Source organism: Psammomys obesus, unplaced genomic scaffold (assembly GCF_907164565.1).
Source record: "Psammomys obesus unplaced genomic scaffold, mPsaObe1.curated_primary_1811, whole genome shotgun sequence".
Lineage (NCBI taxonomy): Eukaryota > Metazoa > Chordata > Mammalia > Rodentia > Muridae > Psammomys > Psammomys obesus.
This window is the reverse complement of record NW_026596166.1, coordinates 6,973,522-6,997,151: the sequence shown is the minus strand read 5'-3', so window position 1 is coordinate 6,997,151 and position 23,630 is coordinate 6,973,522. Positions and strand designations below refer to the sequence as shown.

General features: G+C 45.3%; 1 protein-coding gene across 1 annotated transcript in view; it reads left to right on the top strand.

The window, feature by feature from the left end:
- The window catches only part of Prkch (protein kinase C eta), a 203,062-nt gene that overhangs the window by 127,543 nt on the left and 51,889 nt on the right, over positions 1-23,630 (top strand). The window contains exon 10 of the mRNA XM_055595508.1: positions 11,325-11,479. Within this exon, the coding sequence (XP_055451483.1) occupies positions 11,325-11,479 (155 nt within the window). The remainder of the gene's footprint in view (positions 1-11,324; positions 11,480-23,630) is intronic.

Sequence of the window (23,630 nt, the reverse complement as noted above, 5' to 3'; positions counted from 1 at the left end):
CAGCAGGTGACCAGCCATCCATGGGAGCCCATTCTGGGATTTTCACTTTGGTCAGACCCAGTACAGCCTCCTGCTTGGAAGGGAGTGAGGTGGGCTGGTATTGAAGCTCTATTTGCGTGACAAATGCACCTTTATTTCTGTGTAAGGTGGAGTGAATTTGGGATCTGCTGAAAATTGTCAGGAAGGGTTCATTCAAGCCTCACATTGGCTCTAGCTGGCGATTGCCGCTCTGTTGGTCAACAGGCCCATATCAGGAGGCAGAGTGGGATGAGTGGCAGCCCTGGCGTGCTTCCCTGCCCACCTGGATGTTTGTGTTTTTCACACCCTGACACCACCTGCTCAGGCCACAGAAACATTTGTCTACCTCCCTGCCCACTCCCAAATAACCTCATGAGCCATCCAGACCCATGGAATTTCTCTTCCCTAAGGCTCCCTTTCCTGCTTTCTACTGTCCGTCAGTGCTGCCCTGGCCCTGTCTCACTGCTATAGTCCTCTGTTCTGGAGAGACCAGGATGCCCTTGTCCTCCCTGTAGGGCCACCCACGGTGTTCCTTGCTTCTGTTCTGGGGGAGGCTTCCAGCCTGCAGGACGCTCATTCCGCAGAAGAACCCACTGTATTATGGACTCCTCCCTACCCGATGCGGCTCTGTCATCGTTCATCTCCCAGGAGCTGTGAAGGGAGGGTTGGAACTCTTCCCAGGGTCTCTTCACTTCATCCTCATTCACTTTGCTTATGACATTAAAACGACGTACAGTGTAATTCCCCATCCAAACAGGAGGACCATTTGGCCACCTTCCCTTCCACCCATCCATGGTTTTCCATTTCTTCGCAGTGCTCCTTAGGGAGCCGCCCAGGCATCTTGCTGCTCTGACGATTCCTACCCTCTTTTGCGGAACACAGAACCATGGTGTCTTTGGTATCCTCTGAGGAAACTCGAAGTAGGGATGAGTGCTGTCCACAACGTTTGTACCGACATCCATCTACCGATGGTGAAAGCTGCTTAGGGCGAGTTGGAGACAATCAAAACAGCCTATAAGGCAAAGCTGGCCCACAGCCTGGTTAAATTTCTCTCCTGGAAGCCCGTAGAACGTGGGCCTGACATTCACCTGATTAGCTCCTCTTTATCTGGGCTTTATAGAGGGCAGATCTGCAGAGAAAGTTCCTCTCCACATTGCTCAGAACATCAGCCCTATCACATGACCCACCTCAGGGCTGGTGAACTGTTACCATCTTCAGTGACGCATAAATAAAATCCACACGTTGGTACAGTGGTACAGCCCGCGTCGCGGGCCCCCTTTTAACACATGGTGGGATAAGCCTCTCTCAGGGGGCTGTCCTATGCACTGGAGGCAAGCAGCATCCTTGGTATCAACTCACTAGGCATCAGAGGTGCGTTTGAGTTCCTCAAGAAAACTGCCATGGCTCAAAACTGGCCCTGTGTGGCTGTCGCAGTGATCTAGTCACTTGAGCTGGAGGACTATCTCTAACAGAGAAATCAAAGTGCATCCGATTATCCTTATCAAAGTGTACCTGGGCCAGCAAGATGGCTGAGTGAGGGAGGCAGCTGACCACCAAGTCCAGCTACCCAAGTCCTGGACCCCACATGGTGGGAAGAGAAAACGGACTGCTACAAGTCTGACCTCTGACTTCCTCTGACCTCCACATAGGAGCCATGGCATGCACCTGCTGACACTCGTGTGAACACACATAAATAAATATGATTTTTTAAAATATATACCTATTGTCATATTTTTCTGGGTTTGTGGAAAGGCTGAGTTAGTGCCATCAGTGCCTTCTCTGCGACACTTCCTGGGACAGGGCTCCTGAACTTTTTCATCCGTTTTGCCTGGGTGTGCTAAATATGAGGATTTGCAAAAGTGTGCAGGGTTCGTTCAAAGAAAACAAGGACCTGACTAGTTAGTACCCTGCTGGCTCTTGTTAGCCTAGAAGTCTGCCACACAATAAAGCAGAGGTGTGGTGTGCCTAGGAACAGAATATGAGTTCATTAAGTGAGTTTTAACATGGAGTAGGAAATGCACAGCTTTTCTTGTTTTCATATTTAATCACTATACTTTCACTTTATCCACAAGACATCAAACCAGTGCTTTGGATGAAAGCCACTGAGTCCACGGGGAGGCCTGTCTGTGAGTCAGACCCTGTCCTGTACAAGGTACACAAGGCTTGGTTTCACAAATGAGAAATCAAACCTTTAGAAATATTTCCCAATTGGTATGGAAGTACCTGCTAGTGATAATATGAGAATATGAGTATGCTTTGAAGGAGAGCAAACTTGTAGTTTTCTTTTTGTTTTCTGTATATGGAAACATCATTTCACTTTAAAACAGCCATACCCGGATGCTGGGCATACAGGCTTTAGGCAAAAGGCAGGTGGAAGTGTGTGCAGTGAGTTCAGGGCCAGCCAGGTCTACATAATAAGACCCTGCTTAAAAAAAAATAGAGATGGTAAATGATATCCTCAAAACCATGTGATTCCGGAATGTGAGAGTAGACTTCAGTTGGCAGTTAAAGGTAATTGTGTCCCTTTGTGATAGAAGAAGACGGGAAATGGTCTTGAAGGAGCTATGACAATCTTCCCAGAGGAGGGGTTGTCTGCGCCCTGACCTGAGGGGCTAAGGCCTTTGGTTATCGGTGAGGCCAGAGTCTAAGATTCAGAACGGCAGTACAGAACCACAAAGGCTTACCACTGGGGTACTGGAAACCTAGAGAGGCCAGACGCAGCAGGGGACAGGAGAGGGAATGCAGAGGTTGAAGGAGCAGTTGGGATGGTCTCAGGCATTTGCTAAGGAGTTTAGCCATAACTGTAGATGTTCAAAGGAGTCAGTAAAAGCTCTCCAACTAAGGAGTAGTCTAAGACATCTACTCTAAAAGGCCTTTCTGATTGCTGTCTGGAGAGGAGGGAGGCGAATGAGTAGGTGAGAAGGCTGAGCCAGTGGCCTTTGACCTCCTGGCCCAGGGCAGTGATCACAGGAGTGGACTGGAAGGACAGCACCCTTGAGGAGTGGCTTTAGCTCCAGCCACCAGGGAGCTTGTGGAGAGTGGACTGTACGGGGCTGCACTGGGGGGAATCTAGAAGATACTTAGAGGAGTACTACAGAGGGAAGGCCACAGGAGGGCAGAGATGGGTGGGAAGCCAAAGGACACTCAGAAGTGCATTCCCCAAAGGAGACTCAAACGCTAAAAAGTCGGGTCACCAAAGAAATAGGGGACGTTTCTCAGATCTGGCAGAGAGTGGTGGGTGTCTCTCTCTTCTTTTTGCAGCTTCTGCCTATTTCTCCGCTCCAACAACCACCTGGGGTTTTCCTTCCGAAATGACAGAGTCCTCTTCCCAAAACAGTCCTTCTCATCTGTTTCCACCAACCATCCTTCCTCACATGAGAGCTATGCTCTTAGTTATTTTCTCCCTTGCTGTGAAAAGTTACCCGATGAAGGCAACCTAAGAGAGAGCTTGTTTTGGCTCACAGTTTGAAGGTACAGTCCATCATGACAGGGAAATCATGACCGCAGGAACCGGAAGCAGCTGGCCCTATTGCATCTGCAGTCAGGAGACAGAGATGAACACTAGCATTGTGCTCGCTTTCTCCTTTTTTTAAACAGTTGGGGATCTCAAGCCAGATGTGGGATAGTGCCCCCACCTTTAGGACGAGTCTTCCTTTGACAGTTAACCTAATCTCGAAAGTTCCCTCACAAGCTCATCTTCTAGGTGGTTCTAGATCCCGTCCAGTTCTTTCTCTCATCTGGTATAGAGGCTGGTCAGGATTCATTATAAATGTGGCTGTAACAAGTCCTGGCCACCAGGAGCACACCTGCCTTCAGGGTGGTGAATCCCTCCAGGTTCAAAATCCAAGTTCCTAAAGCATTGTTTGCTATGGTGGAGGCATTGGAAACTTAGGAAGACCAGATGCAGCAGGGGACAGGAGAGGGGCCTTACACTTTACCAGGTAAGCTGTACCTTGACCCCGGTTTTGATAGGTGATTGAATCAACTCCTGGCCTCCTATAGGGGTGTGCAGGATGATGAAAAACAAACAACAACAACAAAACCACAACAAAGCCATTAGACGCCATCTCAGTTTCTTCGGTAAAGCCTTTGCAATCATTCTTAATGTGGTTAAATTCAAGTGGTTTCCAGTTCGGCCATGGTGCAATCAGATTTCCTGACAAGGGTGCTTTCCACCGTGACCTCTTTGACGTCAATAACTGCTTCCTGTTGATGTGAACTCTGTCCCTCTCCTCACCCAGTAGATGACTTGGTCAGTGAAAAACAATGAAGCAGTGCGCCTCAGGAGACTTTCAGCATGCTTCTGTCTGTTCCCAGAGACTGTTTTCTTGCCCACAGCTCTTTATAGCACTCTGCCGCTTTCTGTATGGTGTTTGTTATTCATACGGAAACACTCCCCAGCAGCTCTTTGAATTTGATGAGTGTAGATAGCTCTCCCAGTTCTTGAATCACTATCTAAATTATTCATAACCATAAATGTAATTGCTATTCTTTTGAATTTTTTTTCCTCCATCTTCACTGTGGCCAATATGCCGTGACTGTTCCTTACTCAAAACATTTCATTCCCAAAACAACATTATCTGCAAATGAAACGTATTTGTAAATCAAAAGGATTGTGTCGTCTAGGTTTGAACAGAGAAAAATTGTTCTTAGTGTGGTTATCGGAGTGAGTAAATGTCATAGAAGGGGGAAAGGACGAGATGCAAAGTGTTTAATAGCACATTGCCGTCTACAGGGCAGAGCATTTGTTTTGAGGTAATAATGTTTTAAAGTCCATAAAGCTGAGAATCAGAATCCTCATCCAGTGTTAGAAAATTAGGAAACTGAATGGAACTGTATGCTTGGTTGGTATCTTTTTGGTTATCAACCCAGCTTTGGGACTCCTTAATACTTCCTAGAATGAAGTCTTTACCTGATCAAGGTCATTGCCGTGTGGCATTAGGAAATGTTTCTCTACCTCAACAGCTGGGCTTGGGGGACGGAGGTGGGGAACTTTCATCTCCTTGGACCTGCTAGACTTGGGTTGGCCTTGACTTAGCTGTGAGGTCAGGGCTAGCCTTGAACTCCTGATTCTCCTACCTCCCAAGAGCTGAAATACGCATGAGCTGCTGCATCCCGCTACGGTGCTCTGTATTCTTGTGCTACATTGGGGGTTAGAGAGACATTGCAGCTTTTATCAGTTTGCACATGCCTCTGTGTGTGTGTGTGTGTGTGTGTGTGTGTGTGTGTGTATGTGTGTGTGTGTCTGTCTCTGTGTGTTTACATGTCTGTGTATCTGTGTGTCTCTGTATGTGTGTATGTGTAGGTCTGTGTATCTGTGTGGGTCTGTGTGTATGTATGTGTCTGTGTATCTGTGTGTGTGTGTGTGTGTGTTCCCTGTGTTTGTGTGTGTTAGCAAATGTGTGTATTTCATTTAATGTATAGATGTTGGCTGGGCTGCAGTTCTAACCGTGGGGCCACGGTGGCTGAAGCTGTAGCGGGGATAGTTATGGAAGTGGGGTGATAAGGATAATAGTTACTATCCTATTTTGAGCACTTCCTGTAGGCCAAATACTGGTTTAAAAAAAACTTTTGGCTTGACTTAGCTAATTCTTGTTAACCTTGAATTTACAATCTTGCCATCTTCATTTTACAAGGTGAGTTGAAAGAAAGGAAATGAGAGAAAGAAAAAAGGGGGGGAGAGAATAAAGTATACTGGAAGCTGCCCATGCATACTGAGAATTCTGGGTCCACAGCTCAGGTGTTATCACTAGGCAGTGTTTCTATTAGTGGCACCAAGAACTTGGCATTGGGCACAGTGTTTCCTGGATTTAGATTTATCATCTGCTATTAGGTACTATTTGTTAGGATTCTTTTGAAAGGCCTTGGGTACTGAGGCTCTTTGCTTCTGTTAATCCTTCTCGTGATCAGTGTTGCTATAGGCATTTTGTCTTAGATTTTAAATCAGGAAGCTTCTTGCTCCTTAAAAAACTTACATGTGTTCTACTTAAATATTTTCTGGAAGCAACAGAAAACCTGCCCAAGGCTATGGAAGAAAAGAACCAAAGATAAAGATTCACAAATACAAGAGGCACTGTGGTACCTGAGGCTAGGAGTTGACTGACCAGCCCTCCCAGAGAGATCTAAAACTGAAAATACATGATGAACCCTAGTGATGTCCTTCTAATCCCACTCTCCCTTGCCTCATATTTCTGCTATGCTCTATATTTCCTGCTCTATTCTTTACCTTGCATTGACCCATATGTTGGTCAATCCATCCTTCCATTTACCAATCCCTCCTTTCTCCATTCATCATCATCCATCCATCCATCCATCCATCCATCCATCATCCATCCATCCATCATCCATCCATCCATCCATCCAGAGGTTTGCAACACTCTGTCCCACTGAGGACTTCCGTGTATTCGTGGCACAGAGGCAGCCTCGGCTCCCCCACTCATATCCCCTTGGTTCTTACTCACAGCTCAGACTGAATTAAAACTCCTCACCCCAGTTTGAATGTTCTGGGAAAGAGAATCAGGAAACATAGGCTTGTTCCAGTTAGCTGCTGGAGGTGTGGCAGTTGCCTGCACGGCCCCAGAGCTGTCTTTGAGCAGAGTGTTTACTACCCTGAACAGATAGCCCTAAAGGTGTCCTCCACAGCCTCCTTACGATCAAGGACTCAGTTTGTCATACATCCTGTCTTAGTGGAGCTCGACCACACAGCCTGGCTTTGCCTAATCTAGCTGTGTATCAGTTTCAGCACCCGGGACCAACCCAAAATGAGAACTTTGAGAAGTGTCTCCCGTTCAGGGGATATGTGTATCTCCTGTTGCCAGAGAGCCAAGGCGGAAGCTGTCTCAGCCTTCAGTGGGTTAATGGAACCAGGGCAGATGACGACAGGAATTTCATTATTGCCCTGCACCAGCTCCCTGAACTCTGTGCCTGTAACTAATAACAGGGCGTGGGACAAAGGGATTTGCAAGTTGCTTTATTCCCGCGGGTGTTCATCATCCCATGCGTTTGTGGTTAGTTGAATCAGAGACAAGAGAGAAGCACTCAGGATAGACAAAGGGCTTGGCTTTGGAACCGAAGCTCAACCCGTCTCCCAGACCTTGGGTTTTGTACCACATAGGTCAGGGCAGATCTTCTGTAAAAGAACCAGAGCCACAGGCAGCACTCCACAGAGGCTCAGGCTCAGCTTCTGGTAAGCTGGACACTAGAAATCCCGAACAGGGTGTGTATACAGATTTCAAGGACAGGAAGGATCCTCTGGCTGCCGGGGTGAGATAGCAGAACCCTCCCTGACCTAGAAGTGACTCACAACCACCTAAATCCATCACACTGTCTCTCCCTAGTAATGTGGAATTTCCCCCAAAAAAGATTCATCTCCTTTTATGGTTCAGTGTATTGGGCAAGTCACTGTAGGGACTAGTTCTTGGACAACCTAGACAAGAGTTGTAGGCAAGAGGTTATCATCTGCCTCCTGTCGGAACCTCACATCCAAGTCTCTTCAGTGGTGAAATTTTTCACCCCATGTAAGGCTTCTTGGAGACTTATGCAGTTCATTGCAAAGGAATAAGATTTCTCTGGGGTGGTTTGGTTTGTTACTGATGTTTTATTATATACGTGACATGTCCCAGCGCTCACAGGGGTCTTTTCAAACCATATCCCATGGTTGTCACCTAGCTCATCCAGACACGGGGCTTAAAATTCTAAGTGCAGTAGGGGAGTTTATTGGTAGAAATGGAAGACCCTGCGGCTGTCAGTTGTAGGTGATGTAGGATGGGGTCAAACACCTCCCAGAATTTGCCTCTTGGTTGATCAAAACCTAGCAGCCTGGGCACAGAGGGCTCTGCAGTCGGCAGCTTCAACACTTAGAAAGCTGTGCTCTGCCCGAACCAGTCCTGGCCACTGCGCATCATGGCTACCCATCCTCTTTTTGTCCCTCTCTAGCCTGGCCTCTGTGGTTGGTTTGTTTGTTGTTTTGTTTTTGTATGTTTGTTTGTTTTTACTTTCTAAACTGAGGGTGGGGGCGGGGAGCACGATGTCAGCTCTTCTCAAGAACTTTCCCCAAATCCCACCCTAGCCTCCAGGCTGTTATCTCTCCTTTCCCTGTTGGACCATTGTGCCACCCTTATCACCCTGGCTGGTATGTTCTGTCTACATATCTGCCAGCAGGTGTAGGCGCACATCTGATTCAGGATGCACAGGCCCTGCTCAGGGCCTGGAGGTCTGAGTGTGCCTAGTACATGGTCGTTCTTATTCACACCCTTAAAGAAAGGAAGGTGGTTTCAGAACTTCAGGAGGTACCCTGCCCTTTGACCCTTGCAGCTCCTGAGATAAAACCCACAGCCAGTTGGCTCTGGCTCGGGAAGCCATTCTCGTAAGTGTGATGCAGTGGGGAAGCCTTGAGAGAAGGGGTAGTTACCAATGACCCCCAGTAATAGAAACCACAGTATGGAGTTTCTGCAGCCACCTTCTGATTCCAACCGCCTGGATGACGTTTCTGTGACACATTTTCAAATCACATGTTTTCCAATATCTTCTCTTCCCTCTTTCAAATCACAGTAAGAAAAGTGCAGGAAGATCACGAGGCTTCAGAAACCATTAAGAGCTCTCCCAGGAAGCAGAAAGAGATGCCATTCAGACCCCACAACCTAAAGCCGATGTCTGTCACTGCGTGGGGCTTATCTGGCTTCTCTCTAGCTATAGCGGAAAGCATTCTGTGCTTCCATGTTCTTTTCTGGGCTGAAAATGTCTTCACTGGAGCCACTAGCAGTAGCAGCATCAGATTCTGCATCCTGAGCCCTTGCCATGGGGTGCAGTGCTCAATAAAATTTTGTTTCTGATGATGTTCTATCTCTCATCTTACACACTCCCCACACACTATACTGACGATGAATAGGTCTCTCTGTAAACACTGTAAGCTTTTGTGATTTGTTTCCTCCTCTGTAATGACAATCTTGGGGTCACTGCAGTGGAACCTTCTCCCTCTCTTTAGCAGACATTTTAGAACAGGGTCCATACAAGCTTAGGTCTTCAGAGGTTTCTTTGCAGAAGAAGAAGAAGAAGAAAAACATCTTGCTGGTTGATAAACATAATTTTAGTGTTTTACCTTGTCATGTGAGTTGGGGTCTTTCATAGGGTAGATCTTGTCTTCATTTCATCCTGGTTGCCTCTCTTCAGTCTTGTTTTTTGTTTTGTTTTGTTTTTTCTCCCTGCTTTAAGAGCTGATAGCATCCCAGGGGCTGTGAATGGTACCCTGTATATTCTACATTTGTGCCAGGCCTATAAAAGAAGTGAGACTCTGGATGGAAAGAAGCATGAACACTGAACAAAACATTCCTAGTTTTAAATCTAAAGATCCTGTCTCCCTCCAGATTCAGCAAAGGAGAAAGGGTCAGATTCTATAGGTTGAGATCTGCCCCCAAACTGGGGCTATAGGTGGAGCCAAGATGGAGGAGAAAGAGAAAAACCTGAAGGCAGCATGTCCTACCCTCACCCCCACAATTTAGCACAGGGTCTGGCCTTTTAGATTTTGTGTATGAAAAAGATATTGTGTGTGGAAGAGGGTTCCTTCTGAATGCCCAGGGTTCCTTCTGAATGCCCTTATTTTTTGATGACCACAGCTGCCTTGGAAACTCTTGCCAGGGACACTAGCTTACAGCGGCCTCAGGATGGCCACTTACCTGCGGACTAAATTTTGGTAATGGGATGTTCAGAGCAACTAGAACTCAAGTGGCTGGCTGCGAGCTGCATCCACAAGGAAGGCGAATAGCTCGAGGCTGCACCCCTTATTCAGGGTGGCTTTTCCAACCTCATCTTCCTCACACCCCTGGGCCTAGCCCTCCAGACGAGTCCTGTGTTAGTATAACAACTTCCTGTGTGTGTTGCTTTGGTAGCTGTCCCTGGAGCGTTAGTTAACCCTGCACCTAATCCTCTTTGCTAATGTGCCCCACCCACCAGACTCCTGCCCATGGAATATAGGATAGCTGATAATCATCTGAGCCTGTCCGCCCAAATCTGCCTTTCCTCTTGCCACTCGAACTCAAATGACAGCCCATAGCTTAGTCACAGGCCTTGCTGTGTTTGCATAGTCTTCCCTTGGGCTATGGGTCAACCTGGAGAGTTGAGTTGGTGGTAGTTTCTTTTTTTTTTTTTTTAATGAACTTTGCCATTTTGGTTTTGCTTCTAATAAGTTCATGCTTCCAGCTGAGTGTGTGTGTGTGTGTGTGTGTGTGTGTGTGTGTGTGTTTCTGTGTGTGTGTGTCTGTGTGTCTGTGTGTATGTAGCATTTCAAACTCCAAGCAAAGGCAGGTTCTTGCTTGCATACATCTTTTGATAAAACTCCAGTTTGGCCACACAGTGACCCTACCCCCATGTTCTCACTGACTTTGAAGCATGGCACTCACCTGTAAGCCCTGACTCACAGGTCTCTTGCTCAGGCACTCCCTCACCCTCATGCAGGTGTCAGGTGTCCCTCTTCCTGAGCCACTTCCTTCACAGCCCTACCAGAAGGTTTAGATTCGTTGATTATGTTGTAAGAAGCCGTGTTCCTTGCACCAGCCTTTCTAAGGCAGACGGAGCCAGATCTGCTTTATGTCTGTGAGCCTCTTTGTTGAATCCCCAGGACCCCATTCAGTGATCAGAGAAGGGAGTGAGAAAATTCACTTCCGTTGGCGGTCCGTAGGTGCAAGCCTTTTACACTATGAGTCTCAGAAAAACTGCTTGCTGGGTGGACCTTCCTGTCAGTAAGCAGTCTTTGGTGTGAGCGGTGGCTTTGTTAGGAGGCGTTTTCCCTGGGTGGTGACAGTCACTGCAGGCCTCTGGTGTGCTTTAAGTCCTCTGCTAATTCCTGGTCTTGTGGTGGACCAGGGGACTTTCCACCAGAGACTGTCGATCGGGCTTCCATTTGGCTGAGTTCTAGGATGCAATTTCTTTGTTTTCTGCTCCTCTGTGATGGGTGAAGCACGCTTTACTCTATGATTAACCCTGTGTGCTCCGCTGAAGATTTTGCCAGAGGACTTGACGCCCACCCTCTCTCGACTTACACAATTGTTCATGCGTGTGACTGGAATGAGATCCAAGGTCTCTTGATGCTTTTCCCTATGGTTACTGGTGGAGAAAGTTAAGGCTGTGTAGAAACACCTACAGGAGATTTCCATGCCGCTGTTCCCTAAGAGACCATGGACCTGACCCCACACAGGGCCAACCTTTGCTCCCAGACAGCAGTCTCAATACTTCCTGGAATATCTATCCCTTCAAGGGAGCATAATGCTGATGAACAAACAATAGGCTAATCAATCCCCACATGCTTCATTTAGGATCGTCTGTTCTTCGTCATGGAGTTTGTGAATGGAGGTGACCTGATGTTCCACATTCAAAAGTCCCGTCGATTCGATGAAGCCCGAGCACGCTTCTACGCTGCGGAGATCATTTCCGCACTCATGTTCCTCCACGAGAAAGGCATCATTTACCGGTGAGTTTGTGCACTGGGTGCCTCTCTTGAGTCACTCCACAAGGCTGGCTCCTCGCTTGGTCCAGCCTTCCATTTCTTATGCTCGTCCACTCAAGTCTTTAGCAATGAAATCCGCAGAGAGCCCAAGTATTCGTTAGCGCTAACACAGAGGTGAACTCCAAACTAAAATGTTCAGTCTGTTTGGAGTCCAGAAAGATTAATATTCATGGATTGGTTGAGCCAGCATTGGCTGTGGTAGCCAAGCCCTGGAAAGTGCTGGATTGGTTGCTGTTCTTCTTTTTCCATTCTAATATTTGAAGTGAGTGGGTTAACGTGGACCCATTCTATTTTAAGAATCTGCCGCTGAGCCAAGCAGTGAGTGTGTCTTGACTGTTGCTGGAAGTAGCTGGAATGGCACTGGGGTCAGATGAGGTGGGTTTGCGAGTCCACAGCTGTGGGGTTGATGGTGTTTGTCACATATCATCTCACAACAGCATTTGATTACATTTCATGACACCATCTTTCGATCTTAATAGGCTGTAATTCGAATGGACTCAAAATCTGATTGGTGGTCCCACTCTATATCCGGGGAAGCCTTAATCAGAGAGATGGGGGACAGTGTGAGGGGTGGGATAGCCAGTGAGCGTCCAGGTGTATTCGTGTTGACATTTTCCTTTCACCTGTGGTCAGAATCCCCCACCCCCGCTCTTTAAATCGTATTATACCGTGGTTTCCACGTGTGATGGCTAGTTTTAATGATCATCTTGACCCAAGAGCCACCTAAAAAGGGAGTCTAGGTGAAACATTGCCTAGATCAGATTAGCCTTGGGCGTGTCTGTGGAGAATTAATCGATGCGGGCAGCCCTGGCCCGAAAGTGTACGGCACTATTTTCTGAATTTGGGTCCTAGATTGTGTAAAAGAGGAGAAAGTGAGCTGAGCACGGGTTAACGCATACGCGTTTGTTTCTCCTGCTCTTGACTGTGGATGGGATGCGATTAGACGTTTTAAGTTCCTGCTACCGTACATTTCCTGCTCTGGTTAACCATAGCTGTGATGGTTTGAATGAGAATGAGCCCCCGTAGGCTCCTATATTTGAATGCTTGGTTCTCAGTTGGCTGATGGAACTGCTTGGGAAAGACTAGGAGGTGTGGTCTTGTTGGGGGATGTGGGTCACTCCCCCACATCACTGAGGATGCCTATTGTGGACTAAGTCCTCTTCTACTGCTCCAAGGCCAGGCTCCCTGCCACGGACTCAAGCAAGCCCCCCATGAAGTGCTTTCTTCTGGGTCTTTTCACAATAGAAGAGTAAGGGATGAACCATAACCTAGCCACTCTTTCTTCCCTAAGTCACTGTTATTATTAATTATTGTTAGCCCCACAACAACTAAATTGCATACTTTTTCCAGGATCAACATTTTCCCTATGTTTGCCACTTAATTCTCCTTAACATTATGGTCATCACCGTTGAGTAGATAAATAATTCTTCGAAAGATGCGATTACCAGGGTAGTAACAGCTAGGGAGCTGAGAATTCAAACGCTGTCTAACTGCTCTGCCTCCATCTCTGTTCAGGAGGAACTTGAGGATTGGAGATAGCACTGGAGGGCTGGTGTCTTATTTTCTTTCTAGCGCTAGGAAAACTTTTAATTGTGGAAATTAAGGCAGAAATGGGGAAGAGGAACGTGGTGGTTTGAATATGCGCCCGCCCCCTCCCCCATAGATTCATGTGCTTGGCCATAGGAAGTGACACTATTAAGAGGTGTGGTCTTATTGGAGGAGGCGTGACCTTGTTGGAGAAAGTAATAGGTGGGCTTTGAGGTCTCCTATGCTGAGGCTCCTCCCAGGGTGGGAGATAGTAGTCTCCTCTTGACTGCCTTGGGATCAAGATGTAGAACTCTTGGTCCCTCAAGCATCATGTCTGCCTGCACGCTACCATGCTTCCTGCTATGATGATAGTGGACTAAACCTCTGAAACTGTAAGCCAGCCCCAATATAAATATTTGCCTTTATAAGGGTTGCCTTGGTCATTGTGTCCATGGCATGGTCATGGTCTCTTCACAGCAATAGAACCCTAAGATGAGGAGTGAGGCTTGAAGTCAAGTGGCCTGACTCCTTGGGGCCTTTAATTACACAGCACCTACACTGGCTCAAGTGCAAGCTTGTTCTTCTAGGTTGAATGTCATACTTACTTCCATTTGCTCTGTGGATCTTGTTCATAGACCATAGTTGCTGTGGTTGATGGTGTTTCTGGTGAGGCAGTACCAATCCACATACTGATGTTTTCTTTAGTTTCTCAATTCTAATTTTTAATCCAATTCTGAGTTTCATTTATTTTGTTTATTCTTGAACTCACATCCCTACGTTCATATTCTAGAGTCTAACTGACTTTGAAGGGAGGACATTTAATAAGGATAGATTAAAGTGCTATTCTTAACCTGTGGATTTATTTCGGAGGATACTTTAATTCCATCAGACTCCTGACTGGAACCAGAGTCTTAAGGGTGAGGCTCTGCAAGCCAAGTCCTTGGAATTCACACATGGTCAAGGACATATCTGGGTCACAGAGAATGTGAATTGGATGCATTCGGGAATCAAGTAAGACACTTAGAAACCTGAGACAGCCACATTTATCCTGTGTGTCCCAAGATGGCCTTTATAAAAACTAAAATGCCCTCTCTAGAGGATTCCTCTGAGTTGTCTAAATAAAGTTATTGGTTGATTGGCTGGCTGGTTTTGGAGGCTTTTCTTCCTGGGCATGTGTGACTTATTTTCCATCATATTATAAAGATGATTACCATTAGCAAGTCCTCACCAAGTAAATCTTAGAGAGAAGAGGACGCGCTCTCTCAGGCGTGGATTTCTCTCTTCCAGTGACTGTACCCATGGGTAGGAGCAGAAGACAGTCTGGTCATACGTTTGTGTTTCTGTGAGCTCGGGCGCTCACCAAGAACAGTTATCAGAGGAAACAAAGCCCACATTCTGGGAGGCACAGCTGCAGGAGGCTCTGCCCTGGTGCTTTTGGTTGCAGAGTCTGTAGCTGCCCAGAGCCCTGTCCCTAAACCAAAGGGAGCTAAAGAGCCATGGAGTCAGCTTTCACAGAGGAGAAGAAGGACTGTTCATCCCTGTGTCCTGGGTTCATGAATAACTTCTCTGTAGCGTGAATGTTCTTTCAGCATCATACTCTGCAGGAAAACTTTGGGAGGGGGGCATGCAGGCCTTTTATAGCAGTCTGGGAACCTTTTGCTATCATGCCCCATAAACTGTACTAAAGGAGAATTCAGCCATCTCTAACTTTTCAACTCCACACCACTTAGTCCTCCACCACCCATTCTCTTTGCTGTCTCTAACCAAGTGTGATTTTTATTTTTATTTCTTCATGCCTGGTCAAATGAAAGGCATTTGTTAGTCTTTGTAAGTTAGTCTGGACTGAATGACCAAGCTCTCTGATGAACTATCACCTCTTCTTATTCAGGAGCTCTCTCCTGTTCATATCTAATTTTATCAATTTTGATGGTGCCCACAGCTTTTCTTCTCCTGTGGAAAAAAGACAAATCTCTTCTCCATCGCAACCCATATCCCAGTTTTCATTCTGAGGGCAACACATGTTTAAAATATTCAGGCTGATTTAATTCAGCATTTTTCTCTACTCTCCAATGACTCTTCACAGCTATTGTTCCTTTCTTGCTAGTTATCTCTGAGGGTCTTTATTACCCCTGTTTATTAGGCATATCTTTTAAGGTGTGATTAGATCTTCCTATAACTACTCATCCTGTAGGATTGTGTGGTAGACCTATAATGTGCTTTGTGTTGTAATATGAAAAAAAAAAAACCTGTCTCATTTTAGTAGAGACATATGCTGGAAAATTGTTAGTCTTAATTTGTACAGGTATCCCCATAATAGCCACAAGTTCTTATGAATGTGTAATTACTGAATCAGTCTTTTCAGACCTTAACACAGCTGCCCATAGAAATCCTGAATATGTATTATGTCAATCCCAGTTAAGTCATCTATCTTTTCATTTTCTGCTTCTAGTTTTCAAGCCATGTAAAGGAGCACTATGCAGGGTTTTCGTGTCCTGTGTTATGATATTTCCCATTTTTAAAGTGGGAAAGCTTTTTTTTTCTTTTAATATTATTTAACTCTCTCCTTGAGGACTTTCCAGGTGTCTTATCAAATCTAATGGCTTCTCAGTTTGTCTGCAGCTGGTGTGATTTCTCTGTCCATGTGGTCATGCCACACATTGGAATGCCAAATGTTATTTTAAAAAAATGTAATCTTTCCATTTTACCAAGAAAGACTCGGGAGATGCTTGGGTGAAAGCCTGCTGGCTCAGAGAGTCAGAGAAAGGACCCAGATGGCTGTCCTTCTCAGTCTACATCCCAGAAGGAATCCCTCTCCTTCATGCTGTCTCAAAAACCCTTCTACTTCCTGTTCATCTCTCTATCCATCCTCCTGACTTCTTCTTCCCTCTCGTTTTATTTTTCTCTTCATAATCCTATGTTCACTTCCTATGAACTGGTTGGTTGTTCCACCTCTTGTCCCATGGTTGACGTTATTTAATCCTGTTTACAATAGTCAAGCAGAAAGCTCTTGGATTAAAAGGTGTGTGCTAGGGCTGAGCCACACCACAAATAGAAACAGGTTTTTCTGGTAAATAACACAATATTGGCATTACTGTGTGATCAAATATCCTGCAACAACAACCAAAAAAAATCATTTTGGATAAAAGTGAGAGTCAAATTCAGTATTTCTGTTTTCACTTTGTCATCTAACCGTGTCCCTCTTTCTACTGAGAACCAGGCTGACTCTGTCTTCACTTGCTTTGCTTCAGGGATGGCCACGTGTTGTCATGTGTTATTTTTATAGCCCAGGTTCTATTCAGAAAGGGCTAGCCAGGGCTAGCCACAGAAGTGCTTAGGATGTGAATAACTTTCATGTAAAAATTTGCCTCTGAGCCCTCCCCAGAATGTTTTTAGTCATATTCCTGCCTCCTTCTTGTCATACTTTGCTCATTCAGAAACTACTCTTCCATTGTCACCACAGAGTGGTCATTATGACCTTATTGTCCCCTACCTTCTTCCTTCTATGCATGGAGAACTTGGAGATTTTAGCCGATTGGATTTACTTGACATTCTGCTTGTTTGCAACCTCCCTTTTCCCACAGGAAAACACTTGGCGTTTTTTGCCTCCACTCAGCAGCCCTTGTAGATCACTTAGTGCTCCTTGACCATCAACTCACTGCCAATGACATGAACATAATGCTGAGCAAAACCAAGAGTATTTCTTGACGGAGAGAGTGGTGCAGTGATGGATAAAGTTGTCAATCAAGTAGTCACACAAATAGAAACAGCAAGTACGGCCAATGCCGTGAGCAGGGAAATGCAGCGCCGTGGTTGAAAATTTCCCTAGGGTGGAAGGTCTGGCTAGGTTCATATCATGATCGAGGACAGAAAAAAAGAATATTCAAGGCAGAAAGAAAACCAACTGCAGATGCCCAGTAGCAGGAAGAATGGCAAGTTCTAGGGCTTTTAAGGGCCGTGTCACCGGAACCAATGAGGAATATTTTCTCACAGTTAGCACTCCCAGAGTATTCACAGTCATCTGATAACTTTAAATTTTTATTAGACATACCTCCTAAATAATTTATTTGTGAGTTAGGTAAGCTGGTCATGTTGCCAATCCCTGGAGGAGCCACCCAGTCACTGTGAGTTTCTTGCATTCACGTCTCGGTGTTTATACCCATCAACAGGATTATTAAATTTTAGAAATGGTAGCGACCTCAAAGATCACCTAAGGCCAACTTCTTTTTTATAGATGAGGAAATTCAGGTCTGAAATATCCAAGCAGCAAATTGTTTCTTCAAGTAGAGGTGCTGTCAGGATGGTTCATCTGCAATTTTTGGTTCTTCTTCAGAAAACTGAATATATGATTAATCTTCAACTTCCTGCTGATTGAAGAGTTAATCGGGCATTTTGAGGCACTCATCACTGTTTGCTTCACTCCATTGAGGAAAATTCTGTCAAGGCAAGAGCATGTCGATTGACAGTGTGCCAAACACTGTATGAGGAAGTATAGCTCTGCAGAGAATGTGGTAGGGTTCTGCCCTTTGAGGCTTTTTTTGTAGAGTGAGATAGACAATCCACAGACCACTAATGGTAGACAGATCCCAAAACTGGCAGAGTAGGAAGCAGAGATCTCTAGCCATCGCCACATACCTCCAGTGAGCCACTTTTCTTAGCTAGGTCACATTCCCAAATGTCCCACAACCTCTCAAGATAATGCTGCCAGCTAGAGACTGAGTGGTACTACAAATACCTGAATGTGCTGGGTGCAGTTTGCATTTGCTTTCACTTAAGATCAAAGGTGTTTTTGAGATTGCAGAGAATGGCCATTCAGTGTGAGACATTCAGGCAAACTTCATAGAGGAAGTGACATCCGAGCTGAGTGTAGAAAGTTATGGCTGAACAAGATAAGGATATCTTTGTGATTGTGGAAAAGAGCCACAATTGAGCGAAGCAGAGAAGCATAAATACTTAGATGGTTACCAGAGAGTTAGAAGTGGAAACGCCAGGAACTGTGGTAAGTACCAAAACCTAGAGGGTGAGATACACAGGTTCGGTATGGGCGGCAGGAATGAACCTATGAAGGGCTTGACATGTTTAGCTTCTGCATAATTTAGAATTTGGCACCATTACCAGTCACTGGAAACCTACAAATGCCAGTTACTCCAGGTCAGCAGTCCAGCTCTGCCATGAAGCTTCACAGAGGTCTGTGGGACCCAGAGGTCTGTGTTTCTTGATCTGACACATTCATGGCCATCTCTTAATCTAATGGCTAATGGTCCAGGGATTGACTCTGAATTAGAATTCCAGGTAGTCAGAAGGGCTGAAGGGCACTGTGCCCAACTGGGTACACTCCTTTTTTGAATGTGTATCATGGAGTTTGGCTGCCACTAGCTGCAAGGAAGATTGAGAAATACAGTATAATATTCCGAGAAATCACTTCCAGCTAAAGACCAGGAGAAGAAAGATGGTGGCTACATGGTGAGAAACAGTATCAGACACATTCTCTCCCATGGAGTGTATGTTGAGCATCGTATGTGATATGAGTACAGTTTGATTTTACATGTGTCAGGGATGGTGGCCTATGTGGACACATGAGTGGCAACGCAGGGAGTTTCTGTTTGAGGCAGTTGCAGTGTTCTGGTGAGAAGATAATGATGACCTAAACTAACATATCTTTTATTGTGAAGTTAAGTTGAGACAGTACACGTATTCTTTCTGCTAATAATTTGGGTGATTTTCCGTGAACCCAGCGGCAAATCCAGTCATGGTTCTGGAGACGTGGGCAAGTTGCTGTAAGGCTCAGTCCTTTTACCTACAGAAACATAGAGCCAGCATCCCTGAAGGATGGAAGTGGAAAGCTGCAGTCTGCGAGGTCTGCCCTGTCAGAAAGGACATTAGGCTTTGCATACGAGTCATCAGGCACCCTCAGTTCCTTCCACTTAGGTTGAAATTATACTTAGAATGCTGACGCTGAGATGGGGGTTCTTCAGATAAATGGGATTTTTTGCCTTTACTAAATTTAGCCCTTTGAAGAACAGTGCTTCCCCCCCCCACAGAATTTTTTCTCTGTGTTTTATTACTATTTTGGAATGATATGTATTTATCTTCTTGCTATGTATTTGCTACAAATCACCTTTGAGGTGATAATCTGAGAAGGTTGTTGGGTCTATGGGACAGGTTGCAGAACATCCTAACTGTTTCAAAAAGAACAATTGACACCCCCCCCTTTTTTTTTGTTGCTTACCTCTAGTATTATAGTAAAACAAAAATATGAGAGGAGATTCAAGGACCTTTCTAGACCATCAGTAGACTGAACATCCTGAAGACTTAACCACAGTAATGCCTTTTCTCAAAGAACCCAGCTCAGTGTCAGAACAAAACATAAATCCTGGGACACTTAATTGTTTTGTGTACCTCATTCATTAAATCAAAGTAGCCGTCCTGGCATGCTGTGCCTGTGCCCGGCTTTACTGTCAAGGAAGGCTGTGGTTATTTGTAAGTAATTGATAAATGTGCTAATCAGTTTCCCTGGCTAATGAAATCAGACCACCAGTTTTGCTCTTTTCCCTACCAAATTGACCACAAAACCTGTTTTTCATTGTGGTTAGCGACAACTTGGATTTATCTGCTAAGCAATAACAATGCGGCAGGTTGACCTTTCTGTGCTGGCTGAATGCCACCATTTGTCAAAAGCTATTGGACTGCACAGTGCAACAAATGTCTGGGCTGCTCCCCCTACTTAGCTTTGTGTCTGCCTCCTGGGGATCAAAGGAGGATAAAGATGAGCCCTGTGCTCAAGCTGGGAGCTTGTTCATGCCCTCAGCCAGTAGCTGATAAGTATCTGCTGTGCTCCACACAAGGCGCTAAGCCCCGGGAAAGACAGGAAATAACACAGCATCCCTTTTACCCTCAGGGAGCTTATATTCTAGCACAAATAGAAAAACAAACAAACAAAAAACTAGAAGTATGTCAGACGTTGAAATGATAAACTCTATGAACAGAAAGCTTAATAACAGATGGTAAAAATTGAGGATGTTGATTTTACAGGGAGGCCAAGAAAAACTTCTCAAATCAGGGACATTTGAGCCAAAGGAAGACTGGCCCGAGGGGGAGGATTGTGGGAATATCTCCTGGATGCACACTTGATGAAGCTGGGAGAGAGAAGCGGGGCAGGGCTGGGGTGCTGTCACAGCAGGGCTGGGGTAATGTGGTGGCCACCGTTTCTCTTGCAAGGAGAAGCTTCCCCGTAGGAAGTTTTCGCTTGTTTGGGTCTAATTTCAAGTAACTGCTGTACAAGGTAAGGGATGCCATCCTTTCCACCAGATGAGGGAATTTCAGGCTGCGGGGAGTAAAGAGGTGGTGGTTCAAGGTGACGGAGGATTTGTTAAAAATTCAGCAAGCTCCCATAACGACGCCTTTTGAAGCCTTTCCATGTGGGTTCCCTCCTGGGCCTAGAGGCCCTGTGTATGGATTTGCTTTCTCCTCTATCTTTATGTTCTCCTTCTCCTTCCACCCCTTTAATCGTTTTCTATCTCAATTTTGATGTCACCAGCACTGAGTTTTCCTGGCTCCGAGCACCCTCTGGGTTAGGCGTTCCTTCAGTGATCCATGGTAACCTATCATGCTCTCCTATAGCACTGTGCCTCTCAGCACATAAGGTGCATTTTTTAAAAGATTTTTTTTTTAATTTTAAATTTTGTATGTATGAGTGTTTTGTTTCCATGTAGTCTGTGCACAATATGCATATGCCTGGTGTCCAAGGAAGCCAGAGGAAGGCATTGATTTCCCAAGAACTGGAACTAACAGACAGTTATGAGCCATCATGTGGGTGCTGGGAATTGACCTTTGGAAGATCAGCTAGTGCTTTTAACCTCTGAGCCATCTTTCTTACCAGGCCCAACTGGGCCACTTTCTGAGGACAGAAGCCGTGGATCTTAAACCACAGTGCTTAGGAGACAAGCAAGGGATGTCTAAAAGTGTTCATAGACACGACCAAGACTTCTAAGCTAACCACGTTTCTTCCTGTTCTAAGGCAGCGGTTGGATGGCACTATGCTGTGATTACCACCATTGACTGATCACCTACCATGAGCCAGGCTTCTTTCCAAGCTATAACAACTCCATTTTCTTCTATACCATCACAGAACGGCACTCATTGGTTTACGCTGATCTCAAGATTCAAAGTATTTTTGTTTTGTTTTTGAAATAAAACCCTTCTGGGAACTTTCTCTCATTTACTGAAAGGAATGTTTTGCATATTTTAGCAGTGTTTTTTCAAAATAGTTTTTTTTTAAGGTTTAGTTTTCCGAAAGTTTTATACACACACACACACACACACACACACACACACACACACACACATACATATGTGTGTGCCTGTTGCCCAAAGATGCTAAAAGAAGCTACTGGATCCCCTAGAACTGGGTTTACAGATGGCTGTGCACCGACAGGTGCATGCTGGGAACTGAGCTCTGAGCAGGAGGGCTCGGCAAGTACAGCACGCTCATAATAACCACTGAGCCTTTCTCCAGCCCTCAAAGTATAGTTTAAGTTTTCCAGTAATTTAAAATTTGGGGTTGGTAGTCTTGGTGAGAATGTAAATAATTCTTTCCCTCATCATAAAGGGCATTTCCCCTCTCACTCCAGAGGTCACTGCCCTAGTTCTTCAACCATACTTCTCCTGTCGATAACTTCAGTCCCCAGCATTTCTGATAGACCCATGAATTCTTGTGCCGAGTTCTCAGTTACATTAGCTCCGTGTGTTGTGTTCAGAGGGCTTCTTTTGGTAATGTGTTTCAGCTTCCTCTTTCCTACTAAAAGTGAAGAGGAAGCATCAAGGTACTTTGTACATTTCCTGCACGCCCCTTCAGCCTGCCCTTGTCTTTTGCCTGCAGCTGATGGGAAACCTGGCAGGGTCTCTTTTTTTGCAGTTGTGTGTGGAAGTTGTTGAATAGCAGTAAGGAACTCCTAAACATTATCAGGTGGGTTGTCTGAATAGAGCGACCCTGTCTCGAAAAATCTAGACAAAACAAAAAACCCCTGCACATAAATACATATCTTCATTTAGAACTACATTCATGAGTGAGAGCAGTGGTTTTTCCATGTTGTTTTCATGGTTGTTGTTGTGTTTTGCGGATAGGGTGTGGCTTCATAGGTTAGCAGAGAATGGAACTCACTGTGTAGCCCAGGCTGGCTGTGAAATCATGATCCTTCTACCTCCTGAGTGTTGGGAATACAAGCATGTGCCCCTCCCCCCCCATTCCCAGCTTTGTATTTTTTCTGTTAAATGAACTTGGGCTGGAGAGATGGCTTAGGGGATGGAACTCACAGTGAAAAGGCATAACCAGATCCCCAAAGTGGACCCTCCCACCCCTACACACACATACACTGGGCATAATAATACATGCAAACTTTACAGTGGGACGGTTTTATTTGTGCGCTTATTACAATAGTGATTTTTAAAAACAAAAGGAAATATGTCTAGAGCATAGATTTTAAAAATATGGAATGAATTGAAGCAGAGTAGTAATTGTTGAAATTGAGTACATAAGAAGTAAAAGTGAAATAGCTTACAATTCTGTATAACTGACCATTTTTGTTAGAAATAGTCCCTCAGAGTGTTTTAGTGGATTTACCTATTTGAATGGGACAATTCTTTTTTTTGATCTGTGCTTACACTGCATGATGCTGTGTGGTCAGCAGTAAACTGAACACAAAGTGAGCCCATAATGCATAGACTGCTGTGTAGCTATCTTACTTTGTATAAGGACTGTGTCCATGAAGTGACGTAATTGCTGAATGATGCCCGTGTCCCTTTCTTGAAGCAATATACAAGAAACTTTTAAAGCACTTTTTCTTTCCTTCTTTCTTTTGTGTCATAGCCATTTCGCTTTATCACGGAAATTGTGTGTCTTATTGTAAGCCAGTGTTGAGCAATGTCCAGTAGTTTATCACAGGAACCTACTTATGCTACAGTGTATTCAGAGAGACTGCTATCCTACTGAAGCATTTATATCTTTGAACACATGGACTCTGGGTCCGTAAGTGAGTTCTCCTGCAGACCCCCAGAGAGATGGCTGCAAGGTCAAAGGCACACAGGGTCGTGGGAGGTCCAAGACTGGCAAGAGTGGGTAGGTAGGACCCAGCTTTTAGTCTTGGCTCGGCAACTTCCTAGTGGTGGGTCTTTGGACAAGCTGCACATCCTCACCGAGCCTCAGTCTCTTCATTGACCGAATAGCACGCACGCCCAAGGGTAGTTGCTAGAGTGAAATGGTTGGTGCGCCGAAAGCCACAGACAGTCCCTCGGGGTGCAGCAGCTGCTCAGCCAAAGGCTTTTGAACTCTGCTGCCATGACTAGAGCAGAGAAGCACATGTTCTAACGATGGACGGATCCTTATTTTTCCAGCATGCTTTCTCTCGGAGACTTAAGAGAAGAGTCTAATGACTTTTGACACATGAAAACATTGCATAATCAATGTTCCGAATAATACTTTCAGAAGGGTCCCGAGAGACCTTTCTGTTTTTCCCTAGCCACCCCCACCCGCCCCCATAGGCACCCAGGGATTCTCTACGGGTGTGATATGGTGAGGACCTCTACTACTTCAGCA